Genomic DNA, 26,506 nt, shown 5'->3' with positions numbered 1-26,506 from the left:
ATTTCATTGTATTTCCATTGTGAATTCATGCAACATATCTTGACATGCTTTAAAATTTGACCACATCAGTGAATTTGTTATGATAATCCATAAAGTACAATAATTTGTTAAATTAGAGGCACATGTCAAAGTGAAACCGTTGTTGAAATATATATTTTTTTTTACGCAGATAATGTGAAATCGACTGAGAGATGCTTATCTTGCTCAGTTGGAAGATTTGGCACATGCTGCATCTCGCAGAGATACGTTTTTAGAGACAGATGGGACTTTCTGCAGAAAGTACAGATTGGCTCATCAGATATCGTTTCCAAAAACCAGTCTTATAGGATTTTTGCGCGGATTTAGGACCTACTTTAAAAAGGCAAACACATGCCATTCCGGTGCACATCCAAGTGCTATCCACCCTTGGGTATTTTGCAACCGGCACTTTTCAGCAGGAGCTTGCGGATCGGCATCTCACAGCCCTCGATGAGCCAATGTTTTGGATGCAATCATCAGAAAAACGAATTGTAACAAATACAATGTCCATACACCATCGCACAACACGTTGAGGTCAAGAGGGATTTATTTGCCATGATGCCATCAATGTGTTCCCAAATACGAATGGAGCAATAGACGGCACCCACATCGCCATAACACCATCATCCCAAAACGATTTAAATTAAGTGAAAAGAAAAGGATTCCACTCTTTATGTGCATGTGAGGTTATGTGTACGCGCAAAAGACGCTGCTGAATGTGGTGACAAGGTGGCCAGGTGGAACGCAAGACTCGTTCATTCTTTTTTTGGTTGCGCCGATGTATAAAGTACAGATTGACTCATCAGATATTGTTTCCCAAAACCAATCCTATAGGATCTTTGCAAGTATTTAAGACCTACTCTAAAAAGACAAACTCATGCCATTCCAACTGGTCTCAGAGCATTTCTTATTATTCTGTAGCTAAATCCGAGCCACTCTATTTATAAGGAACAAAAATATAAACGCAACATGTAAAGTGTTGGTCCCATGTTTCATGAGCTGAAATAAAAGATCCCAGAAATGTTCCATACACACAAAAAGCTTATGTCTCTCAAATGATTTGTGTACATCCCTGTTAGTGAGCATTTTAGCCTTTGTCAAGATAATCCATCCATCTGACAGGTGTGGCATATCAAGATGATTAAACAGCATGATCATTACACAGGTGCACCTTTTGCTCGGGACAATAAAAGACCACTCTAAAATGTGCAGTTTTGTCACAGAACACAATGCCACAGATGTCTCAAGTCTTGAGGGAGCGTGCAATTGTCATGATGACTGCAAGAATATCCACCAGAGCTGTTGCCAGAGAATTTAATGTTAATTTCTATACCATAAGCCACTTCCAATGTCGTTTTAGAGAATTTGGCAGTACATCCAACCGGCCTCTCAACCGCAGACCATGTGTAACCACGCCAGCCCAGGACCTTCACCTGAGGGGAGGGGGAGGGGTGCTGAGGAGTATTTCTGTATGTAATAAAGCTCGTTTGTGGGGAAAAACTCATTCTGATTGGCTGGGCCTAGCTCCCTAGTGGTTGGGCCTGGCTCCCAAGTGGGTGGGCCTATGCCCTCCCAGACCCACCCATGATTGCACCTCTGCCCAGTCATGTGAAATCCATAGATTAGGGCCTAATGAATATTTAAATTGACAGATTTCCTTATATGAACTGTAACTCAGTAAAGTCATTGAAATTGCCGCATTTATATTTTTGTTCAGTATATGTTACGAACTTGCAAAACGTACAATATTTTACGAATTTGCAAAACGCATGATATGTTATGAATTCTAGCTAGCTGGCTAACGCTAGCTAGGCTAGAGGTTAGGGATTAGGGTTAAGGTTCAGGTTACATTTAGGAATTAGGTTAAAGTTTTAAGATTAGGGGAAGGGTTAGCTAAAAGGGTTAAGGTTAGGGGCAGGGTTCGCTAAAAGGGTTAAGGTTAGGGGAAGGGTTAGCTAACATGCTAAGTAGTTGCAAAGTAGCTAATTAGCTAAAGTTGTCTGTGATGAGATTTGAACTCGCAACCTTTGGATTGCTAGATGTTCGTGTTATATGCCCACCCATCTGCCCGACCAACTTTTGTTTTGCCTTAAGTAACATTCTGTCTTATGCAACCATGTCAAACATAACATACTGTAACATACTAATTTGAGTGTCCCGACTCCCGGATTTACTTTTACTATGTTATGTCTAGTCTATGAGACCAGGCTGGCCATTCCTGTGCACATCCAAGTGCTATCCACCCTGGGGTGTTTGGCAACGGGCACTTTTCAACGGGACCTTGCCTATCCGCATCTCACAGCCCTCGATGAGCCAATGTTTTGGATGCAATCATCAGCAAAACGAACAGTAACACATACAATTTCCATACACCGTCGCACAACAGGTTGAAGTTGAGGGGTTTCTTTGCCATGATGCCATCAATGGGTTCCCAAATATGAACGGAACAATAGACAGCACCCACATAGCCATAAAATAACCATCCCAAAACGATTTCAACAATGTGAACAGAAACAGTTTCCGCACTGAATCTGCAGGTGATAGGTTATGTGATGTGCAAAAGACGCTGCTGAATGTGGTGGCACGGTGGAATGCATTACTCATTCATTCTGCAGAACAGCAATGTTGGCCTATACACCTACAGGAGGGAGCTGTTGAGGATGGATTGCTTATTGGTGAGTGTTGCCTACTAATTTTAAGCATATTTGCCATTGTTAAAGCAACTTGAATTGTCCTAATAGTCCTCTCTTTGTAGCTATGGTTTTATTTTTACTGGTCAAGCCACAACTGAGCGAGCCAAATAAAACATTTTGGTTGTACTCTATTCAGTCTTGGAAAAGTTTTTATTTCTTGGTCTTTTTTGGTTGCGATGTTGTATTTCATGGTACAGCGTTGTATATTTCCCACAGGCTTTATTAAAGGGATTATTGATCATTAATGGTCTCATAATTTGGTCTCAATTGATCAATATTGCATAGAAACTATTCTAAAATACTACTTACGAACAGAATTTAGAATGTTCGAAGGCGTAGCAGTGCGGTCGTGTACTCTGTAGTGTGTCCGTGTAAATAGCCTGTTTTTTATTTTTTGTCTTTTTCGTATATATTTCCCTATCAGACACTTTTCATCCTTCTACTAAATATACTTTCCTGCAACCCGCCTCACACAATGTGGAACGGATTCTATTATTTACTTACCTTTTATCTAGAATCTCCAGTTGAAACTAGCTAGCCAGCTAACTAGCTACTTGCTATTAGCCACCGTTAGCGGTTTTCACCCAGAACATCGGATTTTCTGCCGGAATAACTGAATCACTGGACCTTTAACACCAGATCATCGCAACTAGCTAGCCGCAACCGAATGGATGTTGCTGTTGGCTAATCACCACTGTCCCCGAAGCAAGCACCAGTTAGCCTTGAGCTAGCCTCGAGCCAGGCCCATATACCGGCTATCTACCTCTCTGTCTACCGGACGGGAGTAGCCAGCTAACTAGCTACTTGCTATTAGCTACCGTTAGCGGTTTTTCACCATTGTCCGTGGCCTGCACTACCTACCAGCCAGCTCTAGCCTGGACTATTATCGGCCAGTCTGCACTGTCTGCACAGCGTGTTATCGACCCAGAACATACCGGATTTTCTGCCGGAATCACTGAATCACTGGACCTTTAACACCAGATCATCGCAACTAGCTAGCTGCAACCAAATGGATGTGGTTTTTGGCTAATCAGCCTTGAGCTAGCCTTGAGTCAGGCCCATCTCACGGCTATCTACCTCTCTGTCAACCGGATGGGACCTCCTAGTGTCGACACGGAGCCCCGCCGATCCATCAAGACTGGTCTGCCGACGTAATCATCTGTGGTTTCAACAGGCTTCCCGTTGCGACGACCACGAAGATCCATCTGCTAGCCCCGGCCCGCTAGCACACGCAATTCAACAGCCGTGCTTCCTGCTCGCCTGTGCTGTAGCACCAATTCGAACTGCTCTCGGACTCACATATTGCAGTTCACTGGAACTTATGATCACTCAGCTGCACAGCTGATGCCTGCTGGACTGTTCCTTTTACACGGTACCCTGTCCTGTTTATCTGTTTAGCCTCAGCCCAAACTTTCATCGCCATTACGAGTTGTTGTCTTAGCTCTCTTGAATAACACCTGTGATTGCTTTATGCCTCTCTCCCATGTCAATATGCCTTGCCTATTGCTGTTCCAGTTAGTTATTATTATACAATTTCACTGTAGAGCCCCAAGTCCCTCTTAAACTGCCTCAAATAGCTCCTTTGTTCCACCCCCCATACACGCGGAGACCGGCTCAATCGGTGTCTCCAGTGATGCTATCGCTTTCATTGTTACCCAACGCTTAGGTTTACCTCCACTGTACTCATATCCTTCCATATCCTTGTCTGTACATAATGCCCTGAATCTATTCTACAACGCCCGGATATTTGCCCCTTTAATTCTCTGTACCCAACGCACTAGAAGACCTGTTCTTAAAGCCTTTAGCCGTATCCTTATTCTAGTCCTCCTCTGTTCCTCTGGTAATGTAGAGGTTAACCCAGGCCCTGCAGCCCCCAGTATCACTCCTACTCCCCAGGCGCTATCATTTGTTGACTTCTGTAACCGTAAAAGCCTTGGTTTTTTGCATGTTAACATCAGAAGCCTCCTCCCTAAGTTTGAATTATTCACTGCATTAGCACACTCCATCAACCCTGATGTTCTAGCAGTGTCTGAATCCTGGCTTAGGAAGGCCACCAAAAATTCAGAAATGTCCATCCCCAACTACAACATGTTCCGTCTAGATAGAACTGCCAAAGGGGGTGGAGTTGCAATCTACTGTAGAGATAGCCTGCAGAGCTCTATCATACTATCCAGGTCTATGCCCAAACAGTTTGAGCTCCTACTTCTAAAAATCCACCTTTCCAGAAATAAGTCTCTCACTGTTGCCGCTTGCTACAGACCCCCCTCAGCCCCGAGCTGTGCCCTGGACACCATATGTGAATTGATTGCCCCCCATCCTATCCTCAGAATTCATACTGCTTGGTGACCTAAACTGGGATATGCTTAACACCCCGGCCAACCTACAATCCAAACTAGATGCCCTCAATCTCACACAAATTATCAAGGAACCTACCAGGTACAACCCTAAATCCGTAAACATGGGCACCCTCATAGATACCATCCTGACTAACTTACCCTCTAAATACACCTCCACTGTCTTCAACCAGGATCTCAGCGACCACTGCCTTATTGCCTGCGTCCGTAACGGGTCCGCGGTCAAACGACCACCCCTCATCACTGTCAAACGCTCCCTAAAACACTTTAGCGAGCAGGCCTTCGTAATTGACCTGGCCCAGGTATCCTGGATGGATATCGATCTCATTCCGTCAGTAGAGGATGCCTGGTTGTTCTTTAAAAGTGCTTTCCTCTCAATCTTAAATAAGCATGCCCCAATAAAAAAATTCAGAACTAAGAACAGATATAGCCCCTGGTTCTCCTCAGTGTTGACTGCCCTTGACCAGCACAAAAACATCCTGTGGCGTACTGCATTAGCATCGAATAGCCCCCACGATATGCAACTTTTCAGGGAAGTTAGGAACCAATATACACAAGCAGTTAGGAAAGCAAAGGCTAGCTTTTTCAAACAGAAATTTGCATCCTGTAGCACTAACTCCCAAAAGTTTTGGGACACTGTAAAGTCCATGGAGAATAAGAGCACCTCCTCCCAGCTGCCCACTGCACTGAGGCTAGGAAACACTGTCACCACCGATAAATCTACAATAATCGAGAATTTCAACAAGCATTTTGCTACGGCTGGCCATGCTTTCCACCTGGCTACCACTACCCCGGCCACCAGCTCTGCACCCTCCGCTGCAAATTGCCCATGCCCCCCCTGCTTCTCCTTCACACAAATTCAGACTACTGATGTTCTGAAAGAGCTGCAAAATCTGGACCCCTACAAATCATCTGGGCTAGACAATCTGGACCCTTTCTTTCTAAAATTAGCCGCCGAAATTGTCGTAACCCCTATTACTAGCCTGTTCAACCTCTCTTTCGTAACGTCTGAGATCCCCAGAGATTGGAAAGCTGCCGCGGTCATCCCCCTCTTCAAAGGGGGTGACACTCTAGATCCAAACTGTTACAGACCTATATCCATCCTGCCCTGCCTTTCGAAAGTTTTTGAAAGCCAAGTTAACAAACAGATCACCGACCATTTTGAATCCCACCATACCTTCTCCGCTATGCAATCCGGTTTCCGAGCTGGTCATGGGTGCACCTCAGCCACGCTCAAGGTCCTAAACGATATTATAACTGCGATCGATAATAGACAGTACTGTGCAGCCGTCTTAATCGACCTGGCCAAGGCTTTCGACTCTGTCAACCACCGCATTCTTATTGGCAGACTAAATAGCCTTGGTTTCTCAAATGACTGCCTTGCCTGGTTCACCAACTTCTTCTCAGATAGAGTTCAATGTGTCAAATCGGAGGGCCTGTTGTCTGGACCTATGGCAGTCTCTATGGGGGTGCCACAGGGTTCAATTCTCAGGCCGACTCTTTTCTCTATGTATATCAATGATGTCGCTCTTGCTGCTGGTGACTCTCAGATCCACCTCTACGCAGACAACACCATTTTGTATACATCTGGCCCTTCATTGGACACTGTGTTAACAAACCTCCAAACGAGTTTCAATGCCATACAACACTCCTTACATAGCCTCCAACTGCTCTTAAACACTACTAAAACTAAATGCATGCTCTTCAATCGAACGCTGCTGGCACCCGCCCACGTGACTAGAATCACTACTCTCGGCGGGTCTGACCTAGAGTATGTGGACAACTACAAATACCTAGGTGTCTGGTTAGACTGTAAACTCTCCTTCCAGACTCACATTAAGCATCTCCAATCCAAAGTAAAATCTAGAATCGGCTTCCTATTTCGCAACAAAGCCTCCTTCAGTCATGCTGCCAAACATGCCCTCGTAAAACTGACTATCCTACCGATCCTTGACTTTGGCGATGTCATTTACAAAATATCCTCCAACACTCTACTCAGCGAATTGGATGTAGTCTATCACAGTGCCATCCGTTTTGTCACCAAAGCCCCCCATATACTACCCACCACTGTGACCTGTACGCTCTTGTTGGCTGGTCCTCACTACATATTCGTCGCCAAACCCACTGGCTCCAGGTCATCTATAAATCACTGCTAGGCAAATCCCTGCCTTATCTTAGCTCATTGGTCACCATAGCAACACCCACCCCTAATATGCGTTCCAGCAGGTATATCTGTGTAGACTCCTGAGTGGCGCAGTGGTCTAAGGCACTGCATCGCAGTGCTAACTGTGTCACTAGAGATCCTGGTTCGAATCCAGGCTCTGTCGCAGCCGGCCGCGACCGGGAGACTCATGGGCGGCGCACAATTGGCCCAGCGTCGTCCAGGGTAGGGGAGGGAATGGCCGGCCGGGATGTAGCTCAGTTGATAGAGCATGGCGTTTGCAACGCCAGGGTTGTGGGTTCGATTCCCACGGGGGGCCAGTATAAAAAAATATGTATTCACTAACTGTAAGTCGCTCTGGATAAGAGCGTCTGCTAAATGACTAAAATGTAAATGTAAATGTAATATCTCACTGGTCATACCCAAAGCCAACACCTCCTTTGGCCGCCATTCCTTCCAGTTCTCTGCTGCCAATGACTGGAACGAACTGCAAAAATCTCTGAAGCTGGAGACTCTTATCTCCCTCACTAACTTTAAGCATCAGTTGTCAGAGCAGCTTACCGATCACTGCACCTGTACACAGCCCATCTGAAATTAGCCCATCCAACTACCTCATCCCCGTATTGTTATTTATTTTGCTCATTTGCACCCCAGTATCTCTATTTGCACATCTATCATTCCAGTGTTAATACTAAATTGTAATTATTTTGCACTATGGCCTATTTATTGCCTTACCTCCATAACTTGCTACATTTGCACACACTGTATATATATTTTCTGTTTTATTTTTGACTTTATGTTTTGTTTACCCCATATGTAACTCTGTGTTGTCAAACAATCCTATGAGCGTCCTATTCACACCGGTAGGCGATAACCATTGATAAATACCAACTGTTCTCAGCCTCAGTGCCCGTGCACGACCTTGGCTATTTGTATTTCTAATTAATCTAATTAACCATATGGTCATAATAATCGTTTTAAAGCCTTGTGGAATATACAACACCGTACCAGAAAATACAACCAAAAAAAGATAGGAATAAAAAACCTTTTCCGAGACTGAAATAGGTGCTAGTGTCAGACATTGAGGTCAACAAAAATGTTTTATTTGGCTCGCTCAGTTGTGGCTTGACCATTAGAAATAAAAACATAGCTGCAAAGAGAAGACCATTAGGACAATTCAAGTTGTTTTACCAAAGGCAAATATACTTCAAATGTGTTGGCAACTCTCACCAATAAGCCATCCACCCTCAACAGCTCCCGCCTGTAGGCTTATAGGCCTACAGGCAGAATGAAGAGTCGTGCGTTCCACCTGGCCACCTTTTGCGCATCACATAACCTATCACCTACATCAAGGGTATTCAACTCTTACCCTACGAGGTCCGTAGCCTGCTGGTTTTCTGTTCTACCTGATAATTAATTGCACCCACCTGCTGTCCCAGGTCTAAATCCATCCCTGATTAGAAGTGAACAATGAAAAAACACAGTGGAACTGGCTTCGAGGTCCATAGTTACGTATGAGGGACCTACATATTAAGAGTGGAAGCCTTTTCTGTTCACATAGTTAAACTCGTTTTGGGATGGTGCTTTTATGGCGATGTGGGTGACATCTGTTCCGTTCATATTTGGGAACCCATTGATGCCATCATGGAAAAGAAACCCCTCTTGACTTGTGTTGTGTGAATGTGTATGGAAATGGAATGTGTTGCTACTGTTCGTTTAGCTGACGATTGCGTCCAAAACATTGGCTCATCAAGGGCTGTGAGATGCTGATCGACAAAATCCAGCTGAAAAGTGCCCGTTGCCAAAAACCTGACGGTGGATAGCACTTAGATGTGCACCGGAATGGCATGTTTCCCTTTTTAAAGTAGGTCTTAAATACTAGAAAAATCCTATAAAATTGGTTTTGTTCATCCATATCTGATGAGCCAGTCTGTACTTTCTGCAAAAGTCCCACCTGTCTATAAAAACGCGCTCTCTGTAAAATGCAGGGTCTTCCAAAAGAGCATGATCAGCCATCTGCATTTCACATTAAGGTCTACACTACCGGTCAAAGGTTTTAGAACACCTACTCATTCAAGGGTTTTTCTTTATTTTTACTATTTTCTACATTGTAGAATAATAGTGAAGACATCAAAACTATGACATAACAAATATGGAATCATGTAGTAACCAAAAAAGTGTTAAACAAATCAAAATACATTTTATATTTGAGATTCTTCAAAGTAGCCACTCTTTGCCTTGATGACAGCTTTGCACACTCTTGGCATTCTCTCAACCAGCTTCACCTGGAATGCTTTTCAACTGTCTTGAAGGAGTTCCCACATATGCTGAGCACTTGTTGGCTGCTTTTCCTTCACTCTGCGGTCCGACTCATCCCAAACCATCTCAATTTCGTTGAGGTCTGGGAATTGTGGAGGCCAGGTCATCTGATGTAGCACTCCATCACTCTCCTTCTTGGTAAAATAGCCCTTACACAGCCTGGAGGTGTGTTGGGTCATTGTCCTGTTGAAAAACAAATGATAGTCCCACTAAGCCCAAACCAGATGGGATGGCGTATCGCTGCAGAATGCTGTGGTAGCTATGCTGGTTAAGTGTGCTTTGAATTCTAAATAAATCACAGACAGTGTCACCAGCAAAGCCCCCCCACACCATAACACCTCCTCGTCCATGCTTTACGGTGGGAAATACACATGCGGAGATCATCCATTCACCCACACCACGTCTCACAAAGACACGGCAGTTGGAACCAAAAATCTCAAATTTGGACTCCAGACCAAAGGACAGATTTCCACCGGTCTAATGTCCATTGCTCGTGTTTTTGGCCCAAGCAAGTCTCTTCTTCTTATTGGTGTCCTTTAGTAATGGTTTCTTTGCAGCAATTCGACCATGAATGCCTGATTCACACAGTCTCCTCTGAACAGTTGATGTTGAGATGTGTCTGTTACTTGAACTCTGTGAAGCATTTATTTGGGCTGCAATTTCTGAGGATGGTAACTCTAATGAACTTATTCTCTGCAGCAGAGGTAACTCTGGGTCTTCCATTCCTGTGGCGGTCCTCATGAGAGCCAGTTTCATCATAGCGCTTGATGGTTTTTGCGAACTTTCAAAGTTCTTGAAATGTTCCGTATTGACTGACCTTCATGTCTTAAAGTAATGATGGACTGTCGTTTCTCTTTGCTTATTTGAGCTGTTCTTGCCATAGTATGGACTTGGTATTTTACCAAATAGGGCTATTGTCTGTCTACCTTGTCACAACACAACTGATTGGCTCAAACGCATTGAGAAGGAAAGAAATTCCACAAATTCACTTTTAAGAAGGCACACCTGTTAATTGAAATGCATTCCAGGTGACTACCTCATGAAGCTGGTTGAGAGAATGCCAAGAGTGTGCAAAGCTGTAATCAAGGCAAAGGGTGGCTATTTGAAGAATCTCAAATATAAAATATATTTTGATTTGTTTAACACTTTTTTGGTTACTACATGATTCCATATGTGTTATTTCATAGTTTTGATGTCTTCACTATTATTCTACAATGTAGAAAATAGTAAAAAGAAAAGAAAAACCCTTGAATGAGTAGGTGTTCTAAAACTTTTGACCGGTAGTGTAGACCTTACCTGTTGTATTCGGTGCATGTGACAAATAAAAATTTGATTATGATCTCTCATTCGATTTCTCATTATCTCAGTCTTTTATAGTAGCCTATTTCAACAATGGTTGCACTTTCAAATGTGCCTCTAATTTATCAAATCACTGTACTTTATATGGATTATTATTTTACAAATGCACTGATGTGGTAAAAGTATATAATATAGTCTGTCAAGATATGTTGCATGAATTCACAATGGAAATACAATTCAATAGAAAAATGATTTAATCATTACTCTCACAATTTCACACATTTTCCCCATTCTACCCTTGACAAGCAGTTTCTTTATTCCACCACTTGGCACTGAGCATTCACACGGTCATGGCTGTGCTTAAATTTACTCACACCCTCAAGCATACATTCATATTGATAAATCTCACACTTTGCGTGGAAATTATCCCACGCCTGGTTTATGCACAGATTTGTGCCTATGCATGATTGATAAATGAGGCCCCTGGCTTGTAAATAAAAGAAACGTTTTTAATGTCACTTCTATAGTACTTTTTTTATACATCTCACCAGTCAACAGTTGGGAGAGAGAGAGAGACAGGGGGGGGGGGGATCTTTACCTCTAGTAAAGATTAAGGAAAGATCAAGGTCAAGACAGACAGCAGAGCCAGGACCATCCAAGGTGTTGCACCAGGAATAAATATGATTGGTCAGCAGCACAGGTTCTTATCTCCCCATTGGCCCACAGCGTAAATTCTGACTTTTTAATTGGTTTAAAGCACAGGTCCTAATCCCACATTAGTGGGCGGAGCTTAGGATGAGAAAGAGAGTAAAAGCCTCCTGAAAGAAGATTCTTTAGCAGGGAGGGATACCAGCAGTGAAACAGGTACTGTACTCTCTCTATCCTTCTTTCTATATTTCCTCTCTCTATAGCGCTCCTCTAACTCTCATTCATTCTGGAAGGGGGGACATTAACAAACTGTTTTAAATTAGATACTTGATACATTTTTAAATGGTAGATAAAGCCAAGTAGTTGTTCAAATCTAAAAGCCTTTGGTGAGAGTCACTCCCTCCCACCTTGAGAACTACAGACGGACTTGAAGTTAATGTTTCCTTCTGCATATTTTAATAAGATTTTGCTGATGTAGTCACTATCATTGTAAGACTGTCATTATATTTGATGGACAGAACAGGAGCATTTTTGTGTTGGAATGTAGACTGGTCTACTTGGTCTAGTCCAGGGCTCTCCAACCATGTTCCTGGAGAGCTACCCTCCTGTAGGTTTTCGCTCCAACCCCAGTTGTAACTAACTTGATTAATCTTCTCAACCAGCTAATTATTAGAATCAGGTGAGCTAGATTAGGGTTGGAAAGAAAGCTCTCCAGGAACAGGGTTGGAGAGCCCTGGTCTAGTCTGATGTTCTGAAGGACAGCAGAGCATGTTCATAGTGATGCTTAATCCTTATATACATTATTAACTGCTTCATGACTCGAGGTAATGCATATTTTTGAGAGCTTTACAAAGAAGTAGTATTATGTCTGTTAACTACATCACCACATTAAATACTCAAGCAGTGTGACAGTGTTAACACTCCTCTCCATATGGCTAGTAGGGATGAAAGTTGCTTCTCGATATTGATCTAAGGTCAGTTTTACGTTTCTCCCCCTGATGGTTAAGGTTAGGATTGGGGGAGGAGAATATGCTGATCCTAGATCTGTAGTAATCCTGGCTTTAAGGCGTTATAATCCAATGTGACTGACTGATGGAGGCCTTTAAACCACCATACAGGCCTGTCATACCAGCTAGTCACTGTTTCTGACATAACCTTATCACTGATTCACTGGTGTTTGCGATCAAGGCTGCAGCCCCCTCATCTCTCTCTTTCTCTCTCACTTATCTCTCAATCTCTTTCTCTGTCTCTCTATATCTCTTTCTCTCTCACTTATCTCTCAATCTCTTTCTCTGTCTCTCTATATCTCTTTCTCTCTCACTTATCTCTCAATCTCTTTCTCTCTTTCTCTCTCAATCTCTTTCTCTCTCACTTATCTCTCCCAATCTCTTTCTCTCTCACTTATCTCTCAATCTCTTTCTCTGTCTCTCTATATCTCTTTCTCTCTCACTTATCTCTCAATCTCTTTCTGTCTCTCTTTCTCGTTGTGTGTGTGTGTCTCTTCCCTCCTCTCCCCTCCCCCTGTCTTTGTCTTGGCTGTGTCCTGTCTTGAGAGACTGTGACCAGATCAGAATGTCAGAGCAGAACAGAACACGAGGCCTGTGGTGCTTTGATTCCAGAAAGAGCGGTCTTGGCATTAGACCCATCTGGCACTGTTTCTCTCCTCCAGATTTCTATAAATAATAATGTATTTTCAGTGCTGACAGCCTCCTCCTCTCTGACTCCTCAGCCACCTAGTGTGTTCTAGTCTACTTTACTTCACTCAGGGGAAAACACGGCCACAACTTCGAGGTCAATAGAGTTGAAATGACCCAGAAATGTTATCCTGTGTTCAGACGCTGATATGCATGTAGGTTTCCTTGATATTGATCATAGAGCAGAGAGGGTGGATCGTTAGCTTTGCAGCCAACTGACGATCTGACGATCAAACGGAATAGTAATCTTCCCGTATTCTTAATGATGAACAATCACATGGAACTAAGTCAACTGACGACTGCAGATCATGATGTAATAGATGTGTAGAATGATTATTAAGACAGGAAGTCAATCCCAGCTTTTGTTTCAGCTCTGACAGGGATTAGTGACTAGACCTCTACCAGACCTCTATAGACCTATATACAGTAGACCTCTCTATTTTAAGTCAGCTTTCCCTCTCTCTCTGTCCTCTGTGCTGCAGCGAAGGACAAGTCAGTGAGAACAAGCTTTCACCTTTAGATTTTAGTCACAGAATATACTGAGAGTAATACCTTGCTCGGGCAGGACCTAAACCAGAGTTTGTTTTATCTTGGTGACCTAAGATCGGTGTATAGGGGCAACTTCATCCTACCTACTCCTCCTTGATGGTGGCGGCCATATTATGCTTGCTAAGAGGCCATCCTGTGAGACCAGTTTAGGAGACTGAGCTTAATCAGCCATCTGCTGATACTCCCGTCTTATACTGTAAGCTCGTTATCAACGACCTACATCTACTCTATAAGATATAGAAACATATTTTTTTGTTGACTTGTTACGATACAATTGAATACAGTACAATCAACCAACTGGAAGCACATTGTAACTCAACTGAGGACATGGAGTAAGTTTGAGCTGCAGCATCCGCAGTCTGTATGTGATTGGCAAAAGGTAGTGGCCAAAGGGTTAAAGGAAGGAAGTGTATTGTTTAGGAGGAGGTTCTTCCCACAGCTCACCTGATGTGAAGGACATACACAGCAAGAAACTAATGCATAGATAAATGCATATTTAAGAATTTTTAAGAAGTACAGCCTTTGAAATGTGTAACTTTTATCTTGTCTCTTCTTCCCTAATTCCTCTCGCTCTATCTCGCTCTCTCTCCCCCAGTTGACCTGATTCTGACCTCTGAACTGTCCAAGATGGCGACCTCCTTCACAAGAATGATGTCCGGCCGTAATACGGCCGTGCTGTTGGCCAGCCTGGGAGCAGGCACCATGGCAACCGGCTACCTGATTACCGACAGCAACATCCTGTCTGCTGAGGAGAGGAGGAAGCTCTATCCACCCAGGTAGGACTACAAACAACATGGCCTCTAATGGACTGTGGACTACACATAGGATGGCTTTATACAGACGACCTACAAAGGTTGGATAAATAATTTGGAATACAGGTGTTGGGCCTGGGATAGCTGCACCTGTTGAATAGGAACAACCAGAATCTGACACACAGTGTGCAGTCAGTCCTAATGTAAGTCAAAGGTAGAGGGGCGGGGCAGGGAATGAAACCTTAGAGGTTGAGTAGATACAAGTCTTGCCAGTCACCTCCTTTGCCCTTTCCTTCATTCGCATATAGTAAACACACACACACACACAGGGACATGAGCCAAGAGTAGATCAGATCAGGAACTAAGGCTTGAGCCACAGATTAGACAGATCACCAACACTCTAAAATAACTTCCTCTACTTATCTCAATCAATCAAGCGACCAATCAACCAATCAATATGTACCTGTCCAAAAAAACTACATCCACATTACATCTAAAACCGCAGCCCTCTTGGCAAGGGGTGTGTCCATAATCACACCCTATTTGAAAGGTTCTTCATAGTGCACAGCTTTTGAATGAAAACGACTTTTCCCATCATCCCCAGCGCTGACTATCCTGACCTGAGGAGGCACAACAACTGCATGGCGCACTCCCTGACCCCTGCTATCTACGGCAAGCTGAGAGACAAAGTGACCCCTAACAACTGGACCCTGGACCAGTGCATCCAGACCGGAGTGGACAACCCAGGCCACCCCTTCATCAAGACTGTCGGCATGGTGGCTGGGGACGAGGAGAGCTACGAGGTACTGTATGTGTGCGTGTGTGTGTTTGTTTGTGTGTGTGTGCATTTTTTTATATTTTGAAGGAGGTATCTCCTTTTGGTTAGCAGTTAACTGTCCATCCTGTCCTCTCCAGGTGTTTGCTGATATCTTTGACCCCGTCATCAAAGACCGACACAACGGCTACGACCCCAAAACAATGAAACACCCCACTGATCTGGACGCATCCAAGGTAGCACACACACACACCTCCATGAACCTCTACACACTACATGAAATAGTCCATTATTCTCAGATTTAATGATAACTCTCTCTCCTCAGATCACCAACGGTATGTTTGATGAGAAATACGTTCTGTCGTCTCGCGTGCGTACAGGCCGTAGTATCCGCGGTCTGAGCCTGCCCCCGTGCTGCTCCCGCTCGGAGCGCCGTGAGGTGGAGCGTGTGACCGTGCAGGCCCTGGCCGGCCTGAAGGGTGACCTGGCTGGACGCTACTACAGCCTGGGAGACATGACCGAGAAGGAGCAGCAGCAGCTTATTGATGTGCGACACTCACAGAGGATCTATCTATCTATCTATCTATCTATCTATCTATCTATCTATCTATCTATCTATCTATCTATCTATCTATCTATCTAATGTACCTATCTATCTTTCTGTCTGTGGGTCTGTCTGTCCGTCCGTCTGCATCCCAATCTCTCTTCCTCTTTGTCTGTCTCTCTTCTCCTTTTATCCAAAAATGTACATAACTACATGTATTATCATAATCTGACTGCATGCGGGATTCCTCATATCCATGATAATATCTACTTATATTGCCATACTAATAGCAGGGATTGTTGTAAAGATTATGCGGAAATAGTGCAACTGTAACCTGAACTGTAGTGACTCATCTGAGGACATGGTTCTTGATTGCACTAATTTGTCTTCATTCCCCAGTGGTAGGCCTACCAATTATTTCAGGAAAGTTTAGCACAATGGACAAAAAGGGGCTTAGTTACCAAGTTAATCCACTCAGTCTAGACAGACTGGGATGACTTTGCGTTTCATCCTAACGGCTACGATTAAGATTGGAAATAGAGGTAATCTTTGGGAGAGATTAGACTAGTCTTGACCTTTGTCTCATTAACCTTTGTCCTCTGAACCTCACGCTGCCGCAGGAGCATTTCCTGTTCGACAAGCCCGTCTCTCCTCTGCTGACCTCTGCCTTCATGGCCCGTGACTGGCCTGATGCCAGGGGCATCTGGTAAGACCAGAGTAGTAGAGAGCCAAACCATGTCCCCAAAACTACACTACCTGTAGAGAGACCTAGTACTAAGAATCTGGTAAGGCCAGAGCAGTAGAGAGCCCAAACCTGTCCTTGTAGCTTTAAAAGCCTGTAGCACTGTCTTGTATCATAATAGCTGTAGAGATAGTACTATCTGTGAGTAGGGGCATCTGGTAAGATCAGAGGAGTAGAGAGCAGAACCATGTTCCCATAGCATTAGAGGCCTTTGGGAAAGGTCTCTTCCTCTGACTACTCTTCCTCCTCTCGTCCTCTTCTCCCCAAAGTATCATTACATCAATGTCCTTCTAACCCTGAATTCCCATTTCCGTGACCATCTCCTCATCTTCCACCTCTCCCTCTTCCCCTCCCTCTCCTCCTCCTCTCCCTCCTCTCCCCTGTAGGACCACTTCCTGTTTGACAAGCCTGTCTCCCCCTTGTTGACGTGTGCCTTCATGGCCCGTGATTGGCCCGACGGCAGGGGCCTCTGGTAGGGTCTACAAGGCTCTCATCAGCAGATTCCTCTAACCAGCATGTGTGTGCTGTGATCGCAGAAGTTGACAATCAGTGCAACCAACAAATGTTTATAGATTCTTAGGAATGTGTTCTTTCTCTCCAGGCACAACAATGAGAAGACCTTCTTGATCTGGGTCAATGAGGAGGACCACACCAGGGTCATCTCCATGGAGAAGGGAGGAAACATGAAGAGAGTGTTTGAGAGGTTCTGCAGAGGACTCCAACAGGTACTTTACATGTCACATCTTAGTGATTTAATGATGCTCGTCTCTACACTCTTAAAAAAAGGATTCCAAAAGTGCTCTTCGGCTGTCCCCATAGGAGAACCATTTTTGTTTCCAGGTAGAACGGGAAAGGGTAAAAATGGTTCTACATGGAACCCAAAAGGGTTCTACCTGGAACCAAAAATGTTTCTTCAAAGGGTTCTCCTATGGTGATAGCTGAAGAACCATTTTATGATGTAGATAGCACCCTTTTTTCTATAATATACATGGACATATACAGTAGATTATTAATGTGTCCTTCCATCCTCTAGGTGGAGAAGCTGATCCAGGAGAGAGGCTGGGAGTTCATGTGGAACGAGCACCTGGGTTACATCCTGACCTGCCCCTCTAACCTGGGTACTGGACTCAGGGCTGGAGTGCATGTCAGACTGCCCAACCTCAGCAAGGTAACACACACTCTCTCTCTCTCTCTCTTTCTCTTTTCTTCTCTTCCCCAACGTTTTTGCTTGGATTGTCCCTGTGCATTGACCCCTCTTTCCCTAGACAAAGCATTTATAAAAGTTCTGTACTTACCCTGCAGGACCCTCGCTTTGGTAAGATCCTGGACAACATGCGTCTGCAGAAGAGAGGGACAGGCGGAGTTGACTCGGCCACAACTGGAGACACCTTCGATATCTCCAACAACGACCGTCTGGGAAAATCTGAGGTAAAACTACAACCATATTCTATGAATGAATGAATGAATGAATGAAACTGTAAACCATCTCAAATTAACTCTATCTGGACCAAAGATTAAACTCACCTTGACCGCTGATAACTGTGTGTATCGGTGCGTGTGTATAGGTGGAGCTGGTCCAGTTGTTGGTTGATGGAGTCAACTATCTGATTGACTGTGAGAAGAAGCTGGAAAGGGGCCAGGACATCAAAGTCCCCTCCCCCATCACCCAGTTCAGGAAGTGAAACATCTGAGCCCCACGTCTGAGAGGAAATGACCCGCTCTGCAGTTAGAGAGGGCCAAGGGAGAGGAGCTAGGCCTGATCCCTCCTCATCCCCAAACGGAGCAATTTGGAGTAAAGTAGAAGTAGAATGTCTTTCCACTGGTCCAGGGACAAGTGTTGGTGTATCCCCTTGATGGTTAAGGCTGGGGGTATTGTAATCTGATCCTAGATCTGTGGTTAGGGACAGCTTCTACCAGGAGCGACAGTCTTACCTGTAACACTAACCTCAATAAAAATCAACCCTAATAAAACCACTGATCTCTGATCAATAAAATGACTCATTCCCTGACTCCAAAGAGATATTACAGCTTGTCTTTCTCCTTCTACTAATATTCCTACCTAACTAAAAGCTTAAACACCATTACAATTAACAACTGACTGGGACTTTCCATAACTGTAGTAAGTTTCCATTCCCCATAAATGTCATTGGACTTTTCATGTGTAATGACTATGTAATAGATGCATCACTAACTATGAAGTTGACTATACAGTGCCCTCCACAATTATTGGCAACCCTGTTTAAGATGTGGTCGAGGACTTCCAAAAATTCTCTTTTTTTTTTAAACAACATAGAACCCAAATGCAAAAAAAAGAGAAAAATCCAACCTTTTATTTAAGTACATTACTTTGGTGTAAAAAAAAAAATCACACATTTAGAAAAAAATAAACGTGTACAACCCCCTTTTGCCAACAAGACAGCACTTAATCTCCTCCTATAACATTTCACAAGATTGGAGAACACAGAGAGAGGGATCTTTGACCATTCTTCTTTGCACAATCTTTCTAGATCATCCAGTGTCCTGGGTCCTCTCTTATGCACTCTCCTCTAGCTCGCCCCACAGGTTTTCGATTGGGTTGAGGTCTGGGGACTGAGATGGCCATGGGAGGACCTTGAGTTTGTGACTGCTGAACCATTTTTGTGTAGATTTTGCCACATGTTTTGGATCATTATCCTGCTGAAAGACCCAATGACGACCCATCTTCAGCTTTCTGGCAGAGGCCATCAGGTTTTTATTTAAAATGTCCTGGTAGTTCAAAGCGTTAATAATGCCATGCACCCTAACAAGGTTCCCAGGGCCTTTGGACGAGAAACAGGCCCACAGCATCACAGATCCTCCACCATACTTCACGGTGGGCATGAGGTGCTTTTCGGCATACTCATCTTTTGTTTTACGCCAGACCCACTTAGAGTGTTTGTTGCCAAAAAGCTCAATCTTAGTCTCATCTGACCAAAGCACACGATCCCAGTTGAAGTCCCAGTGCCGCTTAGCAAACTCCAGACGTTTACGTTTGTGAGTGTTAGTGAGAAAAGGCTTTTTCCTTGCATGCCTCCCAAACAGCTTGTTGGCATGTAGAGAGCGTCTGATGGTTGTTTTGGAGACTTTGTGACCCCAAGATGCCACTCTTTGATGCAATTCTGTGACAGTGAGCTTAGGACTTTTTTTTACTTCTCTTACCATCCTCCTCATTGTGCGTTGTGGCAAGATAAACTTGGGACCTCTTCCAGCCTTGTTTGTCACTGTTCCAGTTGTTTTAAACTTCTTCATGATTCCTCTGATTGTAGATACGGGCAAGTTAAGGCGAGTGGCTATTTTCTTGTAGCCATTGCCTGACTTATGAAGGTCGACACAAATCTGCCTTACTTGAATGGTGTGTTCTCTTGTCTTTGCCATGTTGACAAATGGGTAAGAGAATTAGGTCTCTGTGTCACGTCATATTTATACCCCAGGGAAACAGGAAGTCATGAATTACTAATGAAAAGTTCCTAGATACCCTGACCAACTTTAGCAACTACAGAAAAATATATTTTTTAAAAAATCAATTAAAATTTTCAGCGGAATTGTTAGGGGTGCCAATAATTGTGGGACACATGATTTCAAGTATTTTTTTTTCTAAATGTGTGATTTTTTTTTTTACCACCAAAGTAATGTACTTAAATAAAAGGTTGGATTTTTCTCTTTTTTTGCATTTGGGTTCTATGTTGTTTAAAAAAAAAAGGAGAATTTTTGGAAGTCCTCGACCACATCTTAAACAGGGGTGCCAATAATAGTGGAGGGCACTGTATATAGCTGTGATGTAGTCTGTGTACAGTTCCAATCGCTCCAGTGAGTCTCTTCTCTCAGCAGGCCTCTGTCTCCCACCAGCTGATCTGCCATAATGGGTTTACTGCAGTAACAGAGTTTAACCCTGAGTTAAGCACATTTAGAGGTCAGAGAGAGGAACAGAGAGAAGCATGGCAGCAGCCCAATTCCACCAATGGAAAAGTACCAGTAGAATTCACACAGATGCCTCTTATCTAACCTTTATTCATCCAGGTTAGTCTCAATTAGATAAAATACAAATCCCAGTTGAGGGCTCCAGACTAGAATGGGAGCAGCCTCAGTGCCAAAACGTCTGTCTGTCTTAAAGGGTAGATTCTGTCCATCTGTCTGTCTGGTCTCTGGGAAGGTAATTGGGCTACTTGGAGCAGCTTAGTGACGTGGAGCTAATCAGCTAATCGCTGCCTGCTATACTTACATAACTGAGAGGGTCAGGGGACCACAGAAACAGAGGGCATAGAGAGGACATATTTCTTGCAAGTGGGAAAGACCAGATGGCAAATCTGCTCTAGATGTCCTGTTTCTATGCTTTGGACATAGCGTGACTGAGCGGGCAAGTGCCAGTGGGTTTGTGTGTGTAGGTGTGAGAGGGTCTGTGACCACTAAGATGGCCAGAGAGGAAACTGAATCTGGTCAGTGTATTTTTAGCGGTGGTCTACGTGCTGACCACTAGTCTAATGCCAAGGAGGAGACATTAGAAATGTGAGAGAGGAGGGTTGTAGTGGGGGTTGGTATAATGCAGACGAGCAACCAGAATATAGCTTTTTGTAGTTTACTGAAAGTTTCCGTACACGCATCTTCATCCGTATCCCACAATGATCTGTTCATGCACAGTAAGTAAAATGTCGTATAGTAGAATCTAGACTACCCACTGAAATAAAGGCAAAAATAAATCCCATTTAATAATATCAGAACTGCCATTAAGCTCTACTAAAATGTTAATTTCGCTTTGGACAATACACTGAATGGTCAAGCTATGTAATATTAAATCAGTATAACAGTGTGGTGCTGTCTGTAATAAATGTATTTTTCCATAACTATGGTCCTCGGTCGATCGTCATTGTCAGCAGCAGGAGTTACCTCACTGACAACCTTCTAACTCACTGACCTCGCTGCTCCAACTCCTACGGGCCTGTTAACTTCAGTGCTTTTCCAATGAGACTTACCCCCACACTAGTGGTTCACCAGTGTTTTATGTTAATATAAGCTGTAGTGTTGAGTTTCCATCAGGAATGACACTAAAGATTTGTGGCAAGCAGAATCAACAACCTCCACATCATTCAAGTCTGTTGATTTGTGAGAATGTGTTAAAGTTCACGGTTATAGCCATTATTATACATGCCAGCTGAAAAGTACCCAGGGCCTTGCCTTGTCTCCAAATTAGAGCAGGTCCCCCGGAGCGATGGCCCAGTGTGACACGGGTGCCGGCCCCTGAAGATGGAAACATAAAAGTCTGAGCTCTTTGGGTAAAACACTGGGGTAAATCCTCAATGGAAATGTGCCAATGGAGGTGTAGACTAGAGGACCATGGGAAACGGAGTCCACATTCACTCCAAAGACAAATCCAACACTAGTTTACTGTACATGAGGGGATCGGTCTGAACAAAGCCCTGTGCAGAATCACTGATCTGCAAATCACGCCAATTTTTTCTTGAGCGGATGGTCTTGGGTTCAGAACATAATTACAAACCATTTGACTGCAAATTGACCGCAAGAATCCCAAATAGATATATTTGACTAAAACAACCATTTCAAACCTTGCTTACATTTGCATACGATCACATCTCTCTGTTATGCACAGGAATACTTGGGAATATATTTCTCAAATTAAAATCAATTGGAGCTGATCTCCTGGTGTTTTTACAGTCTTATGCCCACCAATAAAACATTTAAATAAACAATTAATTTTTTTCTTGCTCAGAAAACTGGGGGGCCAAATAAAACAACCTGGCCCCTGGGCCGCCAGTTGGGGAACCCTGCCATAGATAGACCCACAAAGCCCTTTGGATAAGGAGTTCAATTTCCCTTGTAGAGAAGTATCACCCTCTAGTGTTGAAAAAGTGACTGACATTTACAGGTCTCCAAAGTATCGTGCATGCATCTCATTGGCAGTCTTAACCAATACATCACATCATTGGTCCTAACCCTTCAGTGTTTACAGATCCCAATGGATTGGATGGGTAACTGCCTCCTGCCTCTAAGTGGTTACTGGTTAACTTTCATTTACAATTACATAAACTGATGAATAAAGTAATCAAATGTTTTGGTCCAATGTCATTATTATTCCCCAATGGCAGTACTGGTCAGGTGGTTGTTGCTGAATGACTAAATGCATTTCTAAATGACTAAACTTTTGCAATCTGATTCACAAATCACTTTGTATGCCAAATATGTGAACAAGATTAGTGAATTTGTGCAGTGCCTTTCTAGGGCTGATCACCTCAACACCCAAAAAAATTTTTCCATCCTCCCAGTCACAGAGGAAGACTGATGAGTAGTTTAAATGGGAACAAGATGTGACAGTCTAATTGCCTTCTTGTAAGAGGCAAGTGGGCAAAGGCATAGAGAGGTACTTCCTGTCACATGGTCAGACCTTTACAGGAAGTGCCATATATCCGCTGAACAAAACATTTCATGATAATCTCTCAATTAAGGTGCACACAATTTTTTTTCTTCTCCTTTTTATAACATCTGGAACATTGTATTGGTGACAAACTGAAGTTTTATGGTGAACTTAAAAGCTAGTTCCACAGAGCAAAGTGCAACTTAAGCAAAACAATAAAAAGAAATATAAAATAAACATTTTTGCCACACCTCCTCAACCTGGATGCTTTAAATGTTTTCTATCATTTAGTTGCTTTGAGGTTGTTTTTTTTCTGTTACATATTTTAGTGAGGGGAAGGAGTGAGCGGAAAAGGGTTAGCAATCAGACCACAAGTTCAGCATTTAGCAAATAGCTTTCAAAACAGTCAACAATCTTTATACAGGTCTGCACCAGCAATCAATACACTTCTGTGAACAAATCATGAGCAAATTGAGCAGAACAACATTTTTATCCACATCTTTCTTTCCGTTGTATTTTTTTCCTCTCCCTCTTTTACAGGTTGCTCTCTCTGGCCCAAATTCAACATTTTTATAATTTAATTTAAGAAATCAGTAGAAAGTTATTAACAGCAACAAGCTAACACCCAGAGCTGAACGACCTGCCTGATTCACGAAAAAGTCCTGTTGCCAGGGCGAAGTGGAGCCGAGATATACCGCCCCAGGAGGAGGAGGGGGGCTAGAAGGATGTGTGTACGTGTGTGGGGGGCATTTTCAGGGGACGGGGTAAGAACAGAGGGGGTATAGGTGGTCTTGGAGGGGGGGAGAGAGGGAGGAGTTGAGAGAGGATCCCGGGGGGAGGGAGGAAAAGGAAGTCACACGTTTGCGTTCTCAGTCCATAGGTCGTTTTTCGGCATGTTTCTTTGTAAACTCTTCTGCGTTCTTAAAGAATTTTTTACGGTCCTTAGAGTATTCCTCTGCTAGGTCTGCCCTGAGAGGATGCTCTGGCTGGGGGTCGTTGACCAGCGCGATCAGGGACTGGATCACTGCAGAGAGACAAGCAGGATAAAAGAGACTGTAAAAATGGATGATGACACGAGGAAGTCCAGATGAACCAGGTCAGAAAGACACATTGAAATCCATAACCAGGCAGAGGATACAGGATGGAATCCTCTCCAGCCAAATAGATAGGAGACTCCGAGGGAGAGGAGACTGGAGGGTTAGGGTTCAGACTTTCAATTACAAATTATGAAAAACTGCAAATAACTACTATTTAAAAAGTTAAGTCAGAAGAACTTTCCGCCGTACCTTGGTCAGTTTTAGTGGCTGGTTTCCAGTTCTCTGCGCTGATCACAGGCAGACACACCTGTCCCTTCTCGTCGATGTTGGGGTGGTAGATCTTCGTCTTGAACGTGATCTTGGGGGGCTTGAAGGGGTACTCCGCTGGGAAGATTATCTCGATCCTGAACGCACCTTTATCGTATGGAGGGTTGTCCTTTTAGAGGGGAGAGAGACAATGACATTTGGTTAAAAGGTGAGCTGATGTCCTACTGAAAATGGCACAGCAACAAATGAGTTGTAACATCGCTGTGAGTGCCTTGGTCCTCCTTGTTATTATGTCTGGAGAAAGTAGTATGTAATGCCGCTAGGCTACTTACTGGAACAATGAGGCCTTGCCAAGTCAAAATATTTGTTTCATCCACTTGAATGTTACGGAAATTTTTCATTCCAGACTTGCGGATTTCATCAAGTTCCTGAAAGAGAGAGAAAAACATAATGAACAAGTTCTCCTGTACAGCTAATTAATGTTAGTTAATCATAAACCATAAACATCACCATTACGGGAAGCAGAGAGGTGTATATCAAACTAGAGATAAAGGACTGATAAAACATGTCTGTGTTGGCTGAGTCTTAGTAACCACTAAACAAGCTGTGTCCAATAGGCCAAAACAGCCCAATGACTACAGACACACGTAAACACAGACTGAACGAATACTAGGGATTAGCCTATATCTGTCTGTGTCTCATTCACCCAACCAGGAAGTCTCACACTGATCTCACTACAGAACACTGATCTCTGCCAAACCAGAGGAATGACTCATAAATCCCAGGGCTGGTAATCGTTCACTACAAATCATGAGATTGGGGGTAGTGTTACAGTGTGTTATAGTGACAAGGACATTACAGTTAACACACCCATAACAATAAAACATGGGCACACAGCTTCCTGGTTTCATTTCTTTCCATATTAATCTGAGCTTGAATGTAGCCTTATTCTATGTCCTACGGTTGTTTTGAGAAAATAAAGGGTTTAAAAGTCTATGTAAAAACGTTCTAAGAAGTTAGGTTAATCGATACTGCTGACTAACCAACTAGCTAGATATTTTTGGCTAGATATCTAGCTAACGTTATTTTCACACAAATTAAACCCAGCTGCCAATTATGATAAGGGTTGTTAACACCCAGTGTTGAGAACATGATGAGGATTGTTTACACCCAGTGTTGGTAAGCTAACGTTAATCACTGTTAGCTATTAAGCTAGCTAGCTCGTTTACTGAGGTCGAATGAATGAAATTCAACTAGCTTAGCTAACGTAACGTATTTAGCAGATAATCAATTTCTACAATTTCGCTTTCGATTCACTCGATGACTATTCAAAACAATTCAACTAAGAAACCAAATCAGAGGAAATGCATTTGGTTGGCTAGCTGCTCAGATTCCTCGGTTACACATTGAGAAAATAAGTTGAATTAACGTGAGTTGCTAACTAGCTGGTTTGCTCATAGAACCACACAGTTAGCTAACTAGGTACCTGCTGTGCATTGCACAATTAACTCCCATGCTACGGTTCGCAAGCTAGCTAACGTTAGCTAGCCAGCCAAGTTTTTCTGAGCCAATGTTCAATCATGTTTAACTGCGTCTATCACCCAATTTATGACACAATAATTAATTTAAACTAAATAAATTTGATGACACATTGTTAATTAATTTAGATTAATAAAACACGGACCTTGCCTATTAACATACCGGTGCTAACATCAAAACATCACCAAAAAACAACTGCTAGCGGGTTAGCTTAGCACGCTAACGTCTAGCTAGCTAGCTTCATTTTCCGCTTACCGAGTTTCATGAGGTTTCTGACAGTGTGGGGCTAAATTAAACCAATTTAACGACACTTTTCATTTTATCGGAGATTTAGCAATCCGAATGTTTTATTCTCTTTAATCTAACAAGATAAAATCCTAATTTGATTGATCAGGAAATTTACCTTGTGCAGCCTCCTGCTCGCCGCCATCGTGGAATTACTGTCTGTACCCAGAATACCCAGCGATATCCAAATAGTCCACTCACTCACTCTCACCTCCGTACAGTGTCTGTACAGTCCACTCACCCACTCTCACCTCGGTACAGTGTCTGTAATGTGTACGCACTGTACTTTGAGTATACTTTGATTTGAGTTATTATCCTGAAGTTATTTTGTCAAATGAGAGTATTCGTCCATTTATTTAGCCTATTTTGGGCGAAGCCTACACATTATGGGCCACTATTTGTCACTTGATTGAAATAGTAAAAGTGTAATCACATCTGAGCTGAGGCA

At 43.2% G+C, this 26,506-nt stretch overlaps 2 protein-coding genes across 2 annotated transcripts; one reads left to right on the top strand and one right to left on the bottom strand.

Moving 5' to 3' along the window:
- Positions 1–14,362: 14,362 nt before the first annotated feature.
- Positions 14,363–18,230, top strand: LOC311135539 (creatine kinase S-type, mitochondrial-like; the record flags this gene model as incomplete). Its single annotated transcript, XM_084169548.1, has 9 exons — positions 14,363–14,511; positions 15,092–15,290; positions 15,403–15,498; positions 15,588–15,809; positions 16,427–16,512; positions 17,150–17,273; positions 17,582–17,716; positions 17,851–17,976; positions 18,114–18,230. 9 exons carry the CDS (start codon positions 14,363–14,365, stop codon positions 18,228–18,230), a joined length of 1,254 nt encoding a protein of 417 aa, XP_084025674.1.
- Positions 18,231–23,331: 5,101 nt separating this feature from the next.
- On the bottom strand, positions 23,332–26,274 carry LOC311136047 (ubiquitin-conjugating enzyme E2 L3-like). The gene is made up of 4 exons (XM_084170113.1): positions 26,177–26,274; positions 24,567–24,662; positions 24,217–24,403; positions 23,332–23,954 (listed from the first exon to the last, which is right to left on the bottom strand). The coding sequence occupies exons 1-4, from the start codon at positions 26,201–26,203 to the stop codon at positions 23,800–23,802; spliced, it is 465 nt and encodes a 154-aa protein (XP_084026239.1). The 5' UTR covers positions 26,204–26,274; the 3' UTR covers positions 23,332–23,799.
- Positions 26,275–26,506: the final 232 nt, after the last annotated feature.

The sequence above is a fragment of the Coregonus lavaretus genome, assembly GCF_964263955.1.
Source record: "Coregonus lavaretus genome assembly, chromosome: 10".
Classification (NCBI taxonomy): Eukaryota; Metazoa; Chordata; class Actinopteri; order Salmoniformes; family Salmonidae; genus Coregonus; species Coregonus lavaretus.
Note: the sequence above shows the minus strand (reverse complement) of the source record. Positions and strands in the feature narration are given on the sequence as shown.

Bases quoted from the DNA above. Each gene is read 5' to 3' on its own strand.
- LOC311136047 (XM_084170113.1), bottom strand. From the start codon at position 26,203: ATGGCGGCGAGCAGGAGGCTGCACAAG. The intron at 24,663-26,176 runs GTAAATTTCCTG...TCTCTCTTTCAG, and splicing joins CGAGCAGGAGGCTGCACAAG to GAACTTGATGAAATCCGCAA. The intron at 24,404-24,566 runs GTAAGTAGCCTA...CCCCTCTAAAAG, and splicing joins GGCAAGGCCTCATTGTTCCA to GACAACCCTCCATACGATAA.